Source organism: Harpia harpyja, chromosome 4 (assembly GCF_026419915.1).
Source record: "Harpia harpyja isolate bHarHar1 chromosome 4, bHarHar1 primary haplotype, whole genome shotgun sequence".
Taxonomy (NCBI): domain Eukaryota; kingdom Metazoa; phylum Chordata; class Aves; order Accipitriformes; family Accipitridae; genus Harpia; species Harpia harpyja.
Window position 1 is genome coordinate 50,237,011 of NC_068943.1, and position 15,993 is coordinate 50,253,003.

At 42.0% G+C, this 15,993-nt stretch overlaps 1 protein-coding gene across 5 annotated transcripts in view; it reads left to right on the forward strand.

The window, feature by feature from the left end:
- The first annotated feature begins 2,102 nt into the window (after positions 1 to 2,102).
- The window catches only part of CCDC85A (coiled-coil domain containing 85A), an 82,668-nt gene continuing 68,777 nt past the window's right edge, over positions 2,103 to 15,993 (forward strand). For 4 of the 5 annotated variants that reach the window (XM_052783994.1, XM_052783995.1, XM_052783998.1 and 1 more), the window contains exons 1-2: positions 2,103 to 3,018; positions 5,743 to 6,658. In XM_052783994.1, coding sequence (XP_052639954.1) covers positions 2,800 to 3,018; positions 5,743 to 6,658 — 1,135 coding nt within the window. In that variant the 5' untranslated portion in view covers positions 2,103 to 2,799. The remainder of the gene's footprint in view (positions 3,019 to 5,742; positions 6,659 to 15,993) is intronic. The other variant, XM_052783993.1, reaches the window with a different exon arrangement.

The window sequence follows — 15,993 nt, forward strand, 5'->3', positions numbered from 1 at the left end:
AGCTGTTCTTCTTTCATTGCATTAAAATGGAATATATTTGGGCATAAAAGACGACAGCTCCTTTTCATGGCCTTTTACTGTATTTTTGCTGTGGCTGGTCAGATGCTTTCATCTAAAGCTTTGTTCTTTACAGTGGAAGAAATTTCAGAGGATTTAAGAGAGTGATAGAATTTTCAGAGAAAATAAATTTTTCACGCAATACTTAGCGCTGATCAGGAAATAGGATTTCATGATGGCAAAGCTCCATGCTTTGCTGAAGCTCTTGTTGACAGTGGTGGACTTCAGGGTTCATCTTGCAGCTCAGCAAACATGCCCATCCTTTTGCGCTTTGCTCTGCAGCACAGGGACTGTTTGTAGTAGGGATGGTGGGTAATTCTCCTGCGTCCTGAGTAAGCAGCCTGTACCTACGGTAGCAGCTCAGACGTGATTCCCACACCAGGACTTTAGCAAGTGACTGTTACGGCAGGAAGCTGGGATGGGCTTCTGGGGCTGGCCTTGCTGGGTCGTCCTCAGACCCAGCTGGATAGAACCGGAGGGTCTGGCATATCACCAGGAAACTGGAGGTACATGAAAAACAAATCAGCTGAAAGACCATCTCTGAATGGCGCTTGGGAAGAGAAAACGTGTAAGACTTTTTGGCATGGTGAAAATGCAAAGTGTAGCCCAAGACGGATAGGAGCAGAACTTCTACTGTGATCAAGTGACAGCTGATAGTTCAAGGAGAAGAACAGGAATAAGAACAAAGGAATAGTGTTTGATTTAACCATTCTCGTGGCAACTTTTAAATAGGACCAGAGCAGAAAACAATCCTTGGCTAGTCTGGTCCTGTGGCATTGGCTGATCTTCCAGCAAGCAGAGCAGAGAGTTGCCTGAGGTGGCAAAATGCTGAAGGAGCCAGCTGGGACCGTGATGGTGGGACCGGCAGGGCACATGTTCTGCAGCCACCTTCTGCAGAGCCAGCCCTGCTCATGGGGCTGCAACCTTGTGATCTGCCAGTGCTGTTATTAAGTTCTTTCCATTTTCCTCTCAAGAATCAGAAATCTTCTTTAATGCTAAGTAATTACAAAATTGCAAAATTGGAGGTAGTAAAGGCCTATTAAGTGAGGCACCCTCCTCTGCCTGCAGGGGGTTGTTCAGGGGGAACTAGGTGATTTAAAAATGGGAATTCAACCAATTATTCACCTAATAGTTTCAGTTCATCCACTTCTGCTGCTGAGATATATCATATCATCTTTCTTTGTAAGCAGCATGAATGGATTATCATTCTCAAATCATCTGCAAGGCAGATTTATGCAGAGTCTTTGTATCTCTAAGCAAATTGGGAAACGTAAGCCTCTCGCAACACCGCGACTGAATGTTCCCAAGGAAGAAATAGAAATATCCCCATCTCAGTTCCTGTGGGGAGCTCATTTCATGGCACGCGACCTTCAGCTTGAGTAAAGAGTTGCAGTAAGGAACTGTATCTAGTTCTGTCTGATAACAGCTCTATAAGGCTTAAGTCTTCTCACCATAACTGAAAGATGAGGTGAATGCTGAGGCAGTGCTGGCTTTTGGTGATGTAATGCGACCTCTCACAAGCCGCCCCAGTGGAGGGGTCTGATTGGCGTGGGGGTGGATGTGTTTGTATCCTTATTTCCAAACGTAAGCCTCCTCACCGAGGTGCCCCCTGAGCCCCGGGCTGGGGCCCGCCGTGCTGCTCCCCCCAGGCGTGCCTCCAGTCGGCTGAGGGGCAGCCCGACCGCGGCACCGCCCTCCCTCCGCCGACCATGCTCTCGCACCCCCGCGAGGCCGCCCGCGGACGCAGCCTGGGGAGGGGGGGAGGGTGGAGACGTGAACGCCGGCCCCGGTGCGGGCGGGAGGGACCCTCGGTGCCCGGCCGGGCCCCGTCCCCCCCCCCCCGCTCCCCCGCCTCGCTCCACGGGGGCCGCCCTCCGCCGGGCTGGCGGAAAGCGCGCGGCAGGTGGCGCCCGCGAGCCGCGCAGGGGACAGCACCGCCCTCCCCCCCCCCCCCCGCCTCCGCCCGCGCGGGCCCGCACGTGGCGCGCGCCCCGGTGAAAAGCCGCCAGCCGCCCCGCGCCCGCCACTGGCGCCGGCAGCGCCCGCCCCGCTCCTCCCGCTGCGGCGGAGCCGGGCCGCCCGTCCCGCATCCCGGCCCGACCCAGCCTCTCTGCCTCCCTCCGCCATGGTGCGTTGGCTCGGGACTTCGCATCCTCCCTGCTCGGCGCGCCGGCATCCCTCAGCCGAGGGGCGTCGGTTACCGTGAGAGAGGCACCGCTCCCAGGGCCGGGCTAGCCCTGGCGCAGCAGGGGCGATGAGGCACACGCTGCTACCGCTGACCTGTTGAAAGAGCCGGGGTCGCTGGGGTTTCCTTTGTCTTGGTCTTTTTTTGGTCGTGGTTTTTTTTTTTTTCTATTTTTTTTTTTTTTTTGTCTTCTCGACGGGGGAAGTTTGCTCCCCAGACTGTGGCCCGGCTTCCTCCACACCCTTTCCTCCTCCTCTTCCTCCTTTTTTCCAGGATCCGCCGCCTGCGGCCAGAAGTGATTGCCCTCGTAATCCCCCAGCCCCGACCCCAGCCCGGCCCAGCTGCCGCCAGCGCCGGAGCTGGGGACACCCCCTCCTCCCGCAGGAGCTCCCCGCGGGCTCCGGGCTCGCCCTATCCCCGGTGCACCGCGGGCCGGCCGCGGCCGGAGCGGTGGGGCGGCCCCGGGTGGGCCGTAGCCCCTTGGTGGCGGGCTGCCGCGGAGGCTGCTGCCGCCGCGGGTCCCCGCGGGGGTGCCTCCGGGCTGCCGGGCCGCCACCATGTCGAAAGTGGCGGCGGAAAGTTGCGGGGCGGCGCCGGCCGAGGACTTGTCCAAGGTGTCGGACGATGAGCTGCTCAAGTGGAGCAAGGAGGAGCTGATCCGCAGCCTGCGCCGCGCCGAGGCCGAGAAGATGAGCGCGATGCTGGACCACAGCAACCTCATCCGAGAGGTGAACCGCCGCCTCCAGCTCCACCTCGGCGAGATCCGCGGCTTGAAGGTAGTGGGGTGGGCAGGGTGGGAGCCCTGAAGTTTCTGCGGTGTCTCCGCGTCCCCCACCCGTCCCGCCGGGAGCGATCTCATCAGGTGGATGGATGGTCTGGGAGGAGCCGTTACCGAGAATCGCTTGAAAAGTGAACAAGGACCGCAGTCAATAGTGTTTGATCCCGCTTAAAAAAAAAAAACCCAAACCAACAGTGTCCGGTTAAGAGATGACCGACTATTCGGCAGGCTGGGGAGCACAGCTGCTGTATGCTCAGCCCCAGTATGCTTGGGGTGGATGAAAACACTTGTCACTTTTGTGTTAGACTTCATTGGTTTTCAGTAAGGTTAAACGATCCTCTCTGAAGTGCACGTGAAAGAATAGCGTGCAGAGCTGTAGACTTTCAAAAGGTTTTGTGTAGCTTATGCTGGTTTGTGTCACTATTTTAAGATGACTTATTCATCTGTCAGGCAGTCTGGTAGGCTGCTGGAGAGAGTTGGTGATGTCCAGGATGCAGTGCAGTGTGTGGCGGGTGATGGCAAACCCTTGGGCTTGGTTTCGGGATGATCAGAACCAGTCCCTAGTTTATTGTCTGAAAAAGACATCTGGTGACGCATCTCGGATCAAACCAATTTCGATTGTATACTTCTGCAGGCTACAGTCAGAGGCAGATCAAATCTGTAATGACTTAGCCCTTCTTAATTTAACTCCTTTGTTGGTTGAGAAGCATCGTCCCTGATGTTTCCTTCCCATTTCCAAGGCTTGGGAAGGTAGTGTGACTGTTTACGGATAATTACCCTGATGTAGCATGCACACGTGCATTATAGAGCTAGAAAGATATCTTAAAGTAGGCATGACTACAAAACATTTTCTGTCCCATTGCTTTGAGAAAGGACATTGTTTTTAGGAAATTCCTCAGTGAGGTGAGGTTGGAGGGAAGGAGAGGAGAGACAGAGATGCAGTGTGGGCTTTTGAATTATTACATGAGAGTACATTAGAAGAGACTTCTTCACCTGTAGAATGGCTTTTAACAACTAAATTATTGAGAAAATGTCTTTAATAATAGTGTGGCATAACATAAATAGCATTTGGGGGAAGATTGTTCCTGCCTCTCAAGTTTTCCCGTTCTGCAAAGTATGAGTGTGTGTGTCTCCCCTCCCTCTTTTTGATAATATATGGTGTCTGGGGGTAAAAAAGACCCATCCATGGTAGTACTTCAGTAAAAATAAAGCTTACATTTTAAATACAAGTTAAATTACAACAATAGTATCTTTCTCCCAGTTATGTACAAAAGTGTTGTGACATCATACGGGTTTATGCATCTTCCAGATAAGTAACAAAACACACCAAGATGTGTAGGAAGGAGTGACAAATTCCTCTCTCAATTCTGAACTCCTTAATTGATGTTTAACTTCCGCCTTTTGTTCAGATGCCTGAGCTGGAACTTTTAAAAGGAATTTGGGAGAATGCGGCTTTGAGCCCTGTGTTGGTGTCTGGACATCTACCTCCTTTGTCCTGTGTGAAATAACTGGTCCATGAGTAAGAATGACCAGCTGCGCCTAGTTTCGGTGGATGGGTGCCTCCTGCTTCTTCTGACTGATGAATCATGGGCTTCCACAACTTTTTTTTATTCACCGTGGGGTCATTTTAACTATCTCTCACCAGCACAGATTTTTAAGGCTACCTTGTGGCCTCACTGAGATTTTTCCTTTGTCAAATATGCATTGAAATTGGTCAAGTTCAAAGTTATTTTGGGGCAAAGATCAGACAAATGCATGCATGCACACAAATCCAGTGGAGTTACAAAAGCTTCCTTTTCTTAAGCAACATTGACTAAAATGGCCTTTCCTAAAAAAGGCTAAATTTTTAACAATTGTGGCTAATCTCTACTTCTAATATCATATGTAAGAAGGAATTAATATTTAGATGGGAAAAAGATAAATATGGTCACAAGCCAGTTTATTAAACTAGGAGGACGAAATACTGAAAATGTTTTCTTTGGCGTATTATTCTGCTATAGCAATATCTTGAACACTTTTGCTTCAGAGCATTTGCTTCAGACTGTTCCTCACTTAGAGAAGGGCATGGAATCATGTACTTCATTCTGTTAGGAGTGAAAAATCTATTAAAGCAGATCATTTCAGAGTGGTTGAAGCAATTCTGATTAAGCGATGACTGACAAGGTTCTTTTATGGCAATCTGAAACAAAATCAAACAAACCCCAATTTTTTTAAATCTCTAAAATGTTCATCTTTATATGTGAATATGCTTTAGGGAATAGAGGGTATAAATGTTAATAATTAATTATTTTAGTGAGATTACAATTTCTGATGTACCTTGCAGTTTTATTCAGCAATAACTCGCAGGTGAATATTTCTCAAGGGAGTGAGATCATCATGAGAGTGCTTATGACCTTTGCCCAGTTTGGGAGCTAAATTATTCTGGTATTTAGCATGAAAATTAGTTAAGCACTTGAAACTTTTATGCTGTATCACAAGTTAGTCTTTGAACCCTTCAAGATTATCTCCACGTTATAGTCACTTTTTACTGGACAGCAGCTTTGTTTGTTGGAAGCATGATGCTGTTATAATATGCCAGATCTACACGCACAATTATTTATGCCTCACTTGAGTGCTTAGATGATGAGTATATAGCAGTGCTGTTCACTGGCTTGTGTAATGGTAATGGTATAATGCTAATTCTTTTAGACACTTCTCTGTCATGATAATCTTTCTTTTAAAGGATATCAACCAGAAGCTGCAAGAAGATAACCAAGAACTGAGAGACCTTTGCTGCTTTCTGGATGATGACAGACAGAAGGGCAAGAAGGTGTCCCGTGAATGGCAGAGACTGGGCAGATACAGTGCTAGTGTTATGCACAAAGAGGTTGCCTTATACTTACAGAAGCTGAAAGAATTGGAAGTGAGACAAGAAGAAGTGGTTAAGGAAAACCTGGAGCTGAAAGAATTGTGTGTGTTGCTGGATGAGGAGAAAAGTGGTGGAGCAGGCAGCCGGAGCTCTATTGACAGCCAAATCAGCCTGTGCCAGTTAACCGCGACGAGTACTTACATAAGAGATGTCGGTGATGGGAGTAGTACTTCTAGCACGGGAAGTACAGACAGTCCAGACCATCATAAACATCATCCAAGTACTAGTCCAGAACATCTTCAAAAAACTCGGGGTGAAGGAAGCCCTGAGCATCACAAACACAGGAATATCAGCCCAGAGCACCTGCAGAAGCCCAGGAGTTCTGGCAGTCCTGATCATCACCTGAAAGGACCAAGTCCAGAACATCACAAAACCATTGTCAAAGCACCTGAACAACAAAAGCACAGCAGCAGCAGTCCAGAAACTATCCCAAAGCACGTTTTGAGTAGTAGCCCTGAACACTTTCAAAAGCAGAGGCCTGGTAGTAGCCCTGAGCATCAAAAGCACAGCGGTGGCAGCCCGGATCATCTTCCAAAGCACACACCGAGTGGAAGTACAGAACACCTCCACAAAGTGAGGGGTACGAGCCCTGAGCATCTCAAACAACACTATGGAGGGAGCCCAGAGCACCTCAAACATCTCAGTGGAGGCAGCAGAGAAGGTACCCTCAGGAGACAAGTAACAGATGACCTGTCACCTCACCACAGAAGTATATACAATGGAATGAATGGTGGGTCAACACATTTAGTGAAAACTCACTTTGAAAATTACTAAGGTAGTTTCAGTGCTATTTAAACTATTTCTGGAAAAGGGATAATGTTTTATGTGAAATGAAATGTAACAAGTCTGGTGTCGCCGTTAGTCCTTTAGCAAGTGAATTAACTGGAATATACCTGTTTGTCCATCCAGCATGTGTTGGGTGGATTAAAAAAGTAGAGGAAAAGTGCATCTTGAGTGTTGGTGTAAGGTATAAAGAAGCAGCTCTTGGCCTTGATCCTGCTCTGTTGTTGGTAGACATAAACTGTTTGTCCCTAGGTAGATTTCTGTTTACATCAGAGAGGAATTGCATATGTTTCTTGTCCTGCCTATACTTAAGTCAGCAGAATGGAGGTGAATGTCTCCAATTCTATTTCCACCTTCCTAACCTACCCTGTCTGTAGCTTTAAAGATTTTAAAATTTCCTGTTTATTGATGGAAGGCTTCCTATATCCTTTTCTATAAACTTTAGAAAAGACCTCAGATGAAGAGCTAGGCTCAATATAAATGAACCTGATAGCTTCTAAAGCTTTTCAAAGCCTTGAGTTTGCATGTGTATAATTATAACAAATGAAAAATTAAGGAAGATCTTAAGGGGTTTTTTTTGTGTTGTTATTGCTGCATTTTAGAAAGATACACAATCAACATGCCTAGCTTTTAAGAGCTGTGTATCTTCACAGATTGAAATTAATTACTTTTTTTTTAAGATAGTCACTGTTTATGTATTTTGTTATTTTGAAAGACAAGTGGTTACAAACATATTGAAATGAATGAAATACAGCAAATGAAATGATTAAAACCAAAGTTCAAACATCCTACTATGCTGTAGAAGTAACTGTTTATAGACTTAGCAGAATTTCTATAGTCTGCTCCATTTTGTTTCTTCTATGTGCTTTGAGATGTTTTCATGAAGGAAGTTAGCATCACAGTTGAAAACCCATTTCTCAGACCTTTACTCTTAGATTTGAAGTCAAGCTCTGCAAAAGTGAGGATTTTGCCTTAGTAAATTGTCTTGGATGGAGTTCATATGTTTCCATTTTATAAGCAGCTGTGAGAAGTTGGGTTGACATCGGTGGAACTGGCCACTTGTTGTTGGATCTGCTTGTGAGATGGAGGGGACAGTGAGCTCTGTGCTGGGTGCTATCCTCATCATTTATCACATTGCTCCATTTACCTATCATGATTAATTTACAGAATGCCTTCAGTTAAGATAACCTGCTCTGTAGGGGTAAATCCAGATGACTGTAAGTGAAATGCATATACATGACAGGGCTGACAAACCCCGAAGTGGTAAGTGTAGAGACTTCTCTTTTTAATGATTTTAAAATGATTAATAAGATGAGTGTATGGCAACTGTGTGAAGATGTGTAATACATAAGTTATAAAAGTTGGTCTTACAAAACTTCCATTAAATACTGTATTTCTTTCTCCATTCAGTTCTTTCTTTTTAAAATTGACCTCGCTGTAAGTAGTGTGAAGTATGGAACCAGACTTCCTAAAAGCGGCTTCTTACTTGCACTCATGATGTTCATCAATCCAGTCACTGTTATGTAGAAAGGTGATCGATCTAAGGTTTTAAGTATGTATTTTTAAAACTTATGCACAGACAAAGATAAGGTTTTTCTGTTCCCGACATGGTGGGCTTTCTGATACTTCTTTTTGTCCAAATAGTCTTGTTAAGAACTCAGCCATATTATTAACGGTGCAATGAAAGCAGTTGTTACTTCAAACCTGGCGTCCTTTGTGCAGAGTATTTCAACTATCTACGATTTGGACTTGGGCCATAAGATGCTGGACAGGGCAGCTGGTGATTTGGGAGTCTGTTTATTGATTTTAATCACAGTTTTGCCTGTCCTATGCTTTATATAATCATTTTTGCAGAGGACTTCTTTCAGCAGTAAGTTGTCAAACCTCTCTTCTTTCATATTTATATAATTTGGTGCAAGCATGAAGTTTAATTCTGACATTTGTCTGACCTTGGTCAGTGGTAAAACTCTTGACAGCTTTGCTCTGAGGAAGAGGCCTTAAACTTCAGGATAATACTTGGTCTTCACAGCAAAGTTGAATCGTTTTGGGGTTTTTGTGTTTTGATTTTGTCAGCTACCGTAAAATTGTGGAGAAGAACAGTTAATACGGAAGTGGTAAAAGTGCTGGCCATTATCACTTGTTACTGTTGTGAAAGTAATGTGTAAATCTTAATTTGTGTGTTCTGTGTATACCTGTATACATGAACCTGCCAATCAAGTATAGGTGGGGAACTGTGCATTGAGCTGTAATGAAAATCCTGATCTTTTGCATCTGTTGTAAGGAATAGTGAAATTGTGAGAACATAAGTTAGAAAGTGGCATGGAAACCTGGCCCTAAACTCTGATGAGCAATATAAAAGGATGCTATTTTTGATTCTTATCCCCAAATCATGTAGCAAGTAAACTATATCATGTTAGTGGAACCTAGTTTATTTTAAAATTTGGACTATATCTAGCTAGTAGATGTTTGATTGCGCATCTGTGATTACTTTACAGGGCCCTTCTAATCTTATTGCAGTACTTGTGGACTGTCATTTGAGCAGCAAGTGAAGTGTTTGTGATCCTAACTGATGAATAGCAGACTGACATCTTTCGACTCCTTTGCAAATAAAGGAATAAAATAATGTATTTTAACTATGTAATCAGAACTTACCAGACTCAGTACAGGCCTGTCCCATCTTCCTTGGTTTTAACTGGATTCTGAATCGGGTCTGAGAGAAGGTATTCAGACCTCATTCTAAAAAATTCTATACTGTCTACCTGAAATTGCTGTTCCTAATTGGAAAGCATGTTTCTGAACAGCCTAGCTATTCCTGTTGAAATTAAAAGAGCTTCCATATGCTGCTAACAGCTCCCATTTACCCAGAGTTCTGGTCTTGTCAGCACTTGCGTGACCACAGGGAAGCGAAGTATTCAGTTACCTATACCAGAACTTTCTATGTAAAGACCTGGGAAATGGAGTTAGAGTATTTACAGATTTCTGACAAACTGTTAAGCTAAACTTAAAGCAGTTGCAATATAATATTACAGTGCTATCAGAAATACAATGTGTAGCTGTAGTCTGCTTTACAGGATGAGGTATATGCATTAATCATTTGGGCTTCATGCATATTTTAAGCTGTCATGAGGTATGCGGGAAGTTATTTCAATCTGAGGCTGTCTTTGGTCCATAGGCACAGCTGATGGAATAAAGGATGAGGTGATAACATTTCTTTCATAATTCTTCTCATTTTCTATGCTCAAATGTTTGATCTTGGTATTTTTTTCTTGTATGTCAGCTTTCATTTATAAGATTTATAAAGCCTTAAAAAAAAAAAAATTACTTCAGGGTTCTCCTACGTATTTTTCTGAAATGGGTGTCCTCAACCTTTGGAGTGACAGAAAATGGGATGTGAGAGCTAAATTTGGCTTGATGTTTGTTAATTGAAAACATATGTATTTCATTTTAAAGGCTCTAACCAAATAAAACATGGTAACAAACTTTTGCTGTGAACACACCTAAATGTTCTGGATAATAAGCACAGAGATATTTTGGCTAGGAAGATTGCTGAAATTAGAAGATAAAATACCACTGGTAAAAACATTTTAAAGAGAATGTTTATGCAGCCTAGAATAATACATGACAGTTTAACTCTGACACAAATATGTGGGCTATAAGTGCCTCTATATAAATTCATGTGCTTTCAGCATTTGCAATCTAAGTGGTGTTTTTTATTCTAAGCAATTTATTGTAAACTTTCTATTTTAAGAAGTCCTTTGCTTTACTCTGGGCTTTGACTTTTGTGTGAAAGGAAAGTATCAGAAGGCTTTCATATGTGCTTTTTGCTTCCTGCTGAGGTTGTTAATGAAGAGAAGTAAAACTGCTGACTAACACTATGTATACTGCTGGAGGTGTGAGGATTCTTACAGAACAAATGCAACAGCACCTCTCCTTGAGCAAAGGTATTTGTAGGCGAAATGGAGACTCAGCTTAAATTTTGAACAATTTCTGCTATAAATGTGCTTCTTATAAGGAAAATAAAATCTAAAAATACTGCACTGAGTAAAAAGAGGAAACTGCAGTATGACTTCAGAGAGAAAAAAACAATAATGTTACTGAGTTAACTGATATCCTCTCTGTGGAAATAGCTCACATCCTGCTGGCCAAATTGTGAAATGATGTCATGTTTCAGTGTAGGTTTGCTTACATGTTATGTTTCTTAAAGTTGAAATGGAAACAATTTGCCTGTCATTAATAGCAGTACGATACTTTGTGTGTGACTTCCTGATGGCACCCACTGCTGTACATCTGCTGTTGCGAGCCTGTTACAGCATTAATTACTCTTGACAGTAACCTGTTGTATAAACAAAGGCTACAGGGCTGATAGAATTTTTTGCTTGCCAATATGAAGTAATCTACTATTTATTTCAGAGGTTTATTATTTTAAGTGTAGAGCTCTCAAACTTTATGTCATTCGGAGTTTTTCAATTGAATTCCATAGGTTTCATGTCAAACTTGTAAATTAGTTTTGGCTATTACATGCTGTAAGAGAACTGGGGCATGATATGTGAATATGTATGTGACTAGAGCATGCTGCATTTATTACCAAACTAATTTTTTGTGGAGTAATTTATCAAGTTGAAAATGTGCCTTGTAATATCAAAACAATGAACCTCCTAGAAACTCATGCTATAGGGCTTTTGGGAGAAGTTTATGCTTCCATATCTTAACTTCACTGACAAAACCAGTTTTGGTTTGAATGTTTTAGTATAAGGTGGATCATCCTTCCAGCAAAACTAGTGCTATGCTAATGGGAAGAGTGATGCCTCTCCTTATCAAGAAACTTGCCTAGTTTCAAACGGTTATATGGTTGTTCCAGCACTCTGATTACTGAAAAGTTCAGTGGGTGATCAGAGGCAAACAGTGGTGCTGACTGCAGAGGTTTGCTTCTACCCCTGTCTATTTGATGCTAGGTAGGCAGCAGCACTACATGTTACAGTGGGAAGTATAGGAAGGATTCAGCTGAACAACCTCTCTTGTTACAGGACTATGAATACACCACAGCCACGTGTGATACACAGCAATTTCTGTTAAGTCGCTACTTTCAAGTTTTATACTTTTTCCCTTAGGTTGCATGTCCTGCTACACAAGTGGCTTTGTTTTGCAGTAAGGACTTGATGCTAATTCAGTCTTTCTTTCATGGAAGCAAAAATCAGCGTAGAATATAGATATATTATCTTTAAACCATCACCAGTGTACCATGTATCTATTAGAACAAGGTCTATGTTAGTCTGTGATGAGTGTGTGTTAATAAGGTGGGAGGGAACTGGTGCTGACTAGACAGCTTCTGCCAAGGAGTTGGTTACACATCCCCCAGTTCATGTGGCATACCACAGTTACACAGAAGCGGTGATACAGCCCATTCAGTAACTCTCCCTTCAGACCTGTGAATAGTGCCCTTATCTTCCAGGCATTTAACCAGTATGACGTGGAGGCTAGCAGCTATGCTGGCTGGCTGATTAATTTGAGATGTGTGGCCATAACTCTTGTTTTGAGTGTCTGTTGGAACTTCACTGACATTTGACCACAGACCTCCAGAAGTGAAAGGCTAACAATAAATCACAGTGCCATTATTGACGGTGTCTTGACAAACACTCTACAAGCCAGCACTTTTGCGCATCCCCTAACTTTACTAGCGTCACACCTGGGATGGATCTGACATACTGATTTTTCTTTTGTGTATGTCATTGTATGTTTTTAAAAATAATGTATTTTCTGAGTAGTGAGGGGGAGTTTGCTTTGGTATGTACAGAAGACAATAGAAAAGCTTATTTATTTTTCATAGTGATTGGGTCAAGATGCAAGACATTTGCCTTTACCTCTGAGAGCTCATCAGTAGCTTGCATGGATGGCTGTTAGTGTTGTCTGCCTGAAATATGTGTGCAGATTTTTATTTTATTTTATTCTTTTAGTGCCAGTATGGAGAGTCCTCACATTAAACCTTGTCTGAGTCCTTGCTTGGAGAGAATACCTTTAACCTGAGGACAGGACCTCATGTAACAGAGTCCTTTGCACAGCTTTCTGAGTTACAGTGTTATGATTCTATAATAGTAAAATATGGTTTTAGAAATATTACAGTGATTAAACTGTCAAATTCTCTGAACGCTGGTGGTTATAATGCGGAGTTAGAATATTATAATAACTCTTGGTAAGTGCTGCTTGTTTAAGAACTTCAGCCTTGTAGTGTATATTATGTGTGTTAATGAAAGGTTGTCCTGTCTTTTCTGTCCTATCTATTGATGGGATTTTTTTTTTTATTTTTTTAATATTTTTTTTATTTTGTTTGGAAGTTAATAATGGAGAGTTGCTGCAGGTCGTGCAGGGATTGGAGCTGAATTGGTTAACAATTAGGGAAGAGCATAGCAGTATAGCATAGTGTTAAAATTTTGTACTACTATTCACACACAAAGTATGTAGATGTTGACAGGAGTCAAGGACAGTGAGGCATTCCAAATTATAGGTTATTTAATGAGGTACAATAAAGCTTTGTGTACATAAGAAAATGACTCTAGGAATGGAAATTCATTGGCTTTTGAGGTAGTAAGTCATGTCTTAATCAGTAAACTGAAGCGCAGCTTGTCTTAGGTGTTATTGCCATATACATAGATATATAGTTACTGAGAGAGCATTGAGCATTATCTTCAAGTCATGGTCTTGATGTAAATCTTGTCTGCATGTGCTTCTTGAAGAGTTAAAGGGTGAGTTCTGTTAAGAGAATCAACTAGGACTGAAACACTGAGCTTTGAATTTTGCTTAATGTAGAAAGAAGTATATCTTAATACACCACATCCATACTTGTGAAAAGGTTAAAACCAAGTTATACAGTGCTTGTGGTATGATTGGTTTTACCACAAGCTTATACTTGAATCTGTAGAAGAATCCACTGTGTACCCATCAGTGTTCTTGTCTGTCTGAAGATAGTTGCGGCATTAAGCCTTAGTAAAGAAGAAGGGGTCGAGCACTGTACCATGGAATTTGGAGAAGTATTATAAAAGGATGCTCAGTTGTAACTAAACTCTTAAGCCTCACTAGCAGATTTAGCCAGACACTCGTTGCTGTGAAATGGCACAGAGCCCAACAACAATTAAAATCCCGAGAAGTATCATACGTTCCTTTGGATAATACAAAATGAAAGATAATATCTAAAAATATGGAAATCCCTGGTGTTTGGGAGAAGAGATCTGATTTGTTTGGTCTAAGGCGAACATCAGCTTCTAAGTAATAGAAACTGAAGGTGAACTTCACTCTGGGGTGTTATTCCATTGCTGTTAATGGCAAAAGTTTTTGTGTGCCTCTAAACAGCCGGTCCTAGTCCCAATGGGTGGGGTGGGAGAAGATAAAATACTAATTGCATTGGTGGTCTGATCCAGTGTGGCAATTTCTAATTTCTGTAAGGTGGTTCTTTTGGTCAGTGTTCCTTTGTATGTGGATGTAATTTTTCCACACGCTCATTCTCCAACTGTGGCTTGTAATATTCCTTGAGGACTTAATAATATGGTCTTCGTTGATAGTGCAAACTTGAAGTACTGTGAAGGGTTTTAGTAATGTACTTTGGTTCCTTTATCTACATGAATTAAGAATCTTCTGTAATCATTGGGGCATTCACAATCAAGAAATCTAAAAACATATTTAAGTAAATGAGGAGAAAAATCCACCCTTCTCCCTTTCACCTCTTTGTGCTATTTCTTCTTTTGAAATCTGATCACTTGTGATGGGCTTTTCAGACAGTATCATAACAGAAAGATACCAAACAAAATGAGAAAAGGGAAGGATTAGCCTGGAAGAGGCCTTGGACAGTGGGACTGAAAGACAGTAAGATATACTAGTAATAACAGTAATTTGTTTCAGAGGAAATGAATTATACAAGTATAATGTGTATAAGATGAGTATACAGTGTTTTTTAAAGAATAAATACACTAAGGATACTAGTCTGTGCACATTTAGTGGTTTTGTAAATTTTTTTGTTGTTTTTTAGTACTTTTAATTCTGCAAGATACACAAAAAAGAGTGAGGATTGTGATTTGAGATCTATCCATGAGCATTTGGTACACAGCATGAAAACGTTTGCAAATTTATTGATTATGAATGGGAAAGCTGCTATTCTGAGCTAGGCTGTCTTAAAAGATGAGCAGTTATGTGAAGACTGTGAATAACAAATAGTCTTAGTTCAACTTCTCAGTTCTGCTATAAAACTTCTGGCATACTTGCATTGTTTCTGTACATTCTTGGGGAGAGGAGGGAACCAGCAGTTCTGCACCTGTATACTTCAGCAAGTACATGTTTCTTCAACCCTTTAGTTTTTACTTGCATGATTTACGTGAACTTTGCACTAAATTATTATAAATATTTTGTCAGATCACAGAGGGGAAAAATGGTGACAAAGTTTGTAATGCTGATTTGTAAAAGTCCATTTAATAATTTAAGTGGTTATTTAGACTAATCAAACACAATAGTGTTCAAGCACTGTCAAGACTAAAAGATATGTGATAGCTGAAAAAGTGGAGTGACCCATGTGGTAAGCAACAATATTGAATGTCTTCTAAAGGTCTCCATTTTGGTACTTCCTCAAGGTTGCCCAAATTATTCCAGAGCTTTTATGCCTGTAATATCAAAATTCTCTAATTTGATCAGTAATTAGATACCTCCTTCAAATGTTTGACCTCAAAACTCTCTGGATTTCCTTCACTGTATCTCTTTAAGTTCCTGTGAATTGTGAAAATTTGCCTAGATCAACACTTGCTGTAGGCTTTTGGAGCATGTACTTGTAATGTGGATTCAAAGTAAAAATACATATGCTTTTTACAAAGGTTACAGGGCTGATTCGTCACTATGTAGCTCACATTTATGTGAAGTTCAGATAAGTGTGGAGAAAAGCATTGATAGGTGACCCACATCCCCTCTTGGTTTCTGAGTCTGTTTCTGTTTTACCGTGAGTGAATCTTAATGATGTTAAAAATCCATCTTACGATTTTTGTGGTCTGAAAACATAACCAATGACATTAAGATGGGTCTCTAAAAATACTGTTTGAGAAGGCAGCTGAATACATCAAGCACAAGCATATGAATGCTGTGAGGTAGAACCTGAAAATTGGCTTAGATCCTTCAAAGTATTTGAGCAGTTCACTCCTCGTTGGCACCTGACTTGTACTGAAATTGGATGTCCAGACAGAAGCAAGATGCCTAAATATCCATGCTCTTGCAGTGCTCTGAATGAAGTCACTTGTCTCTTATTGTCGTTCATCT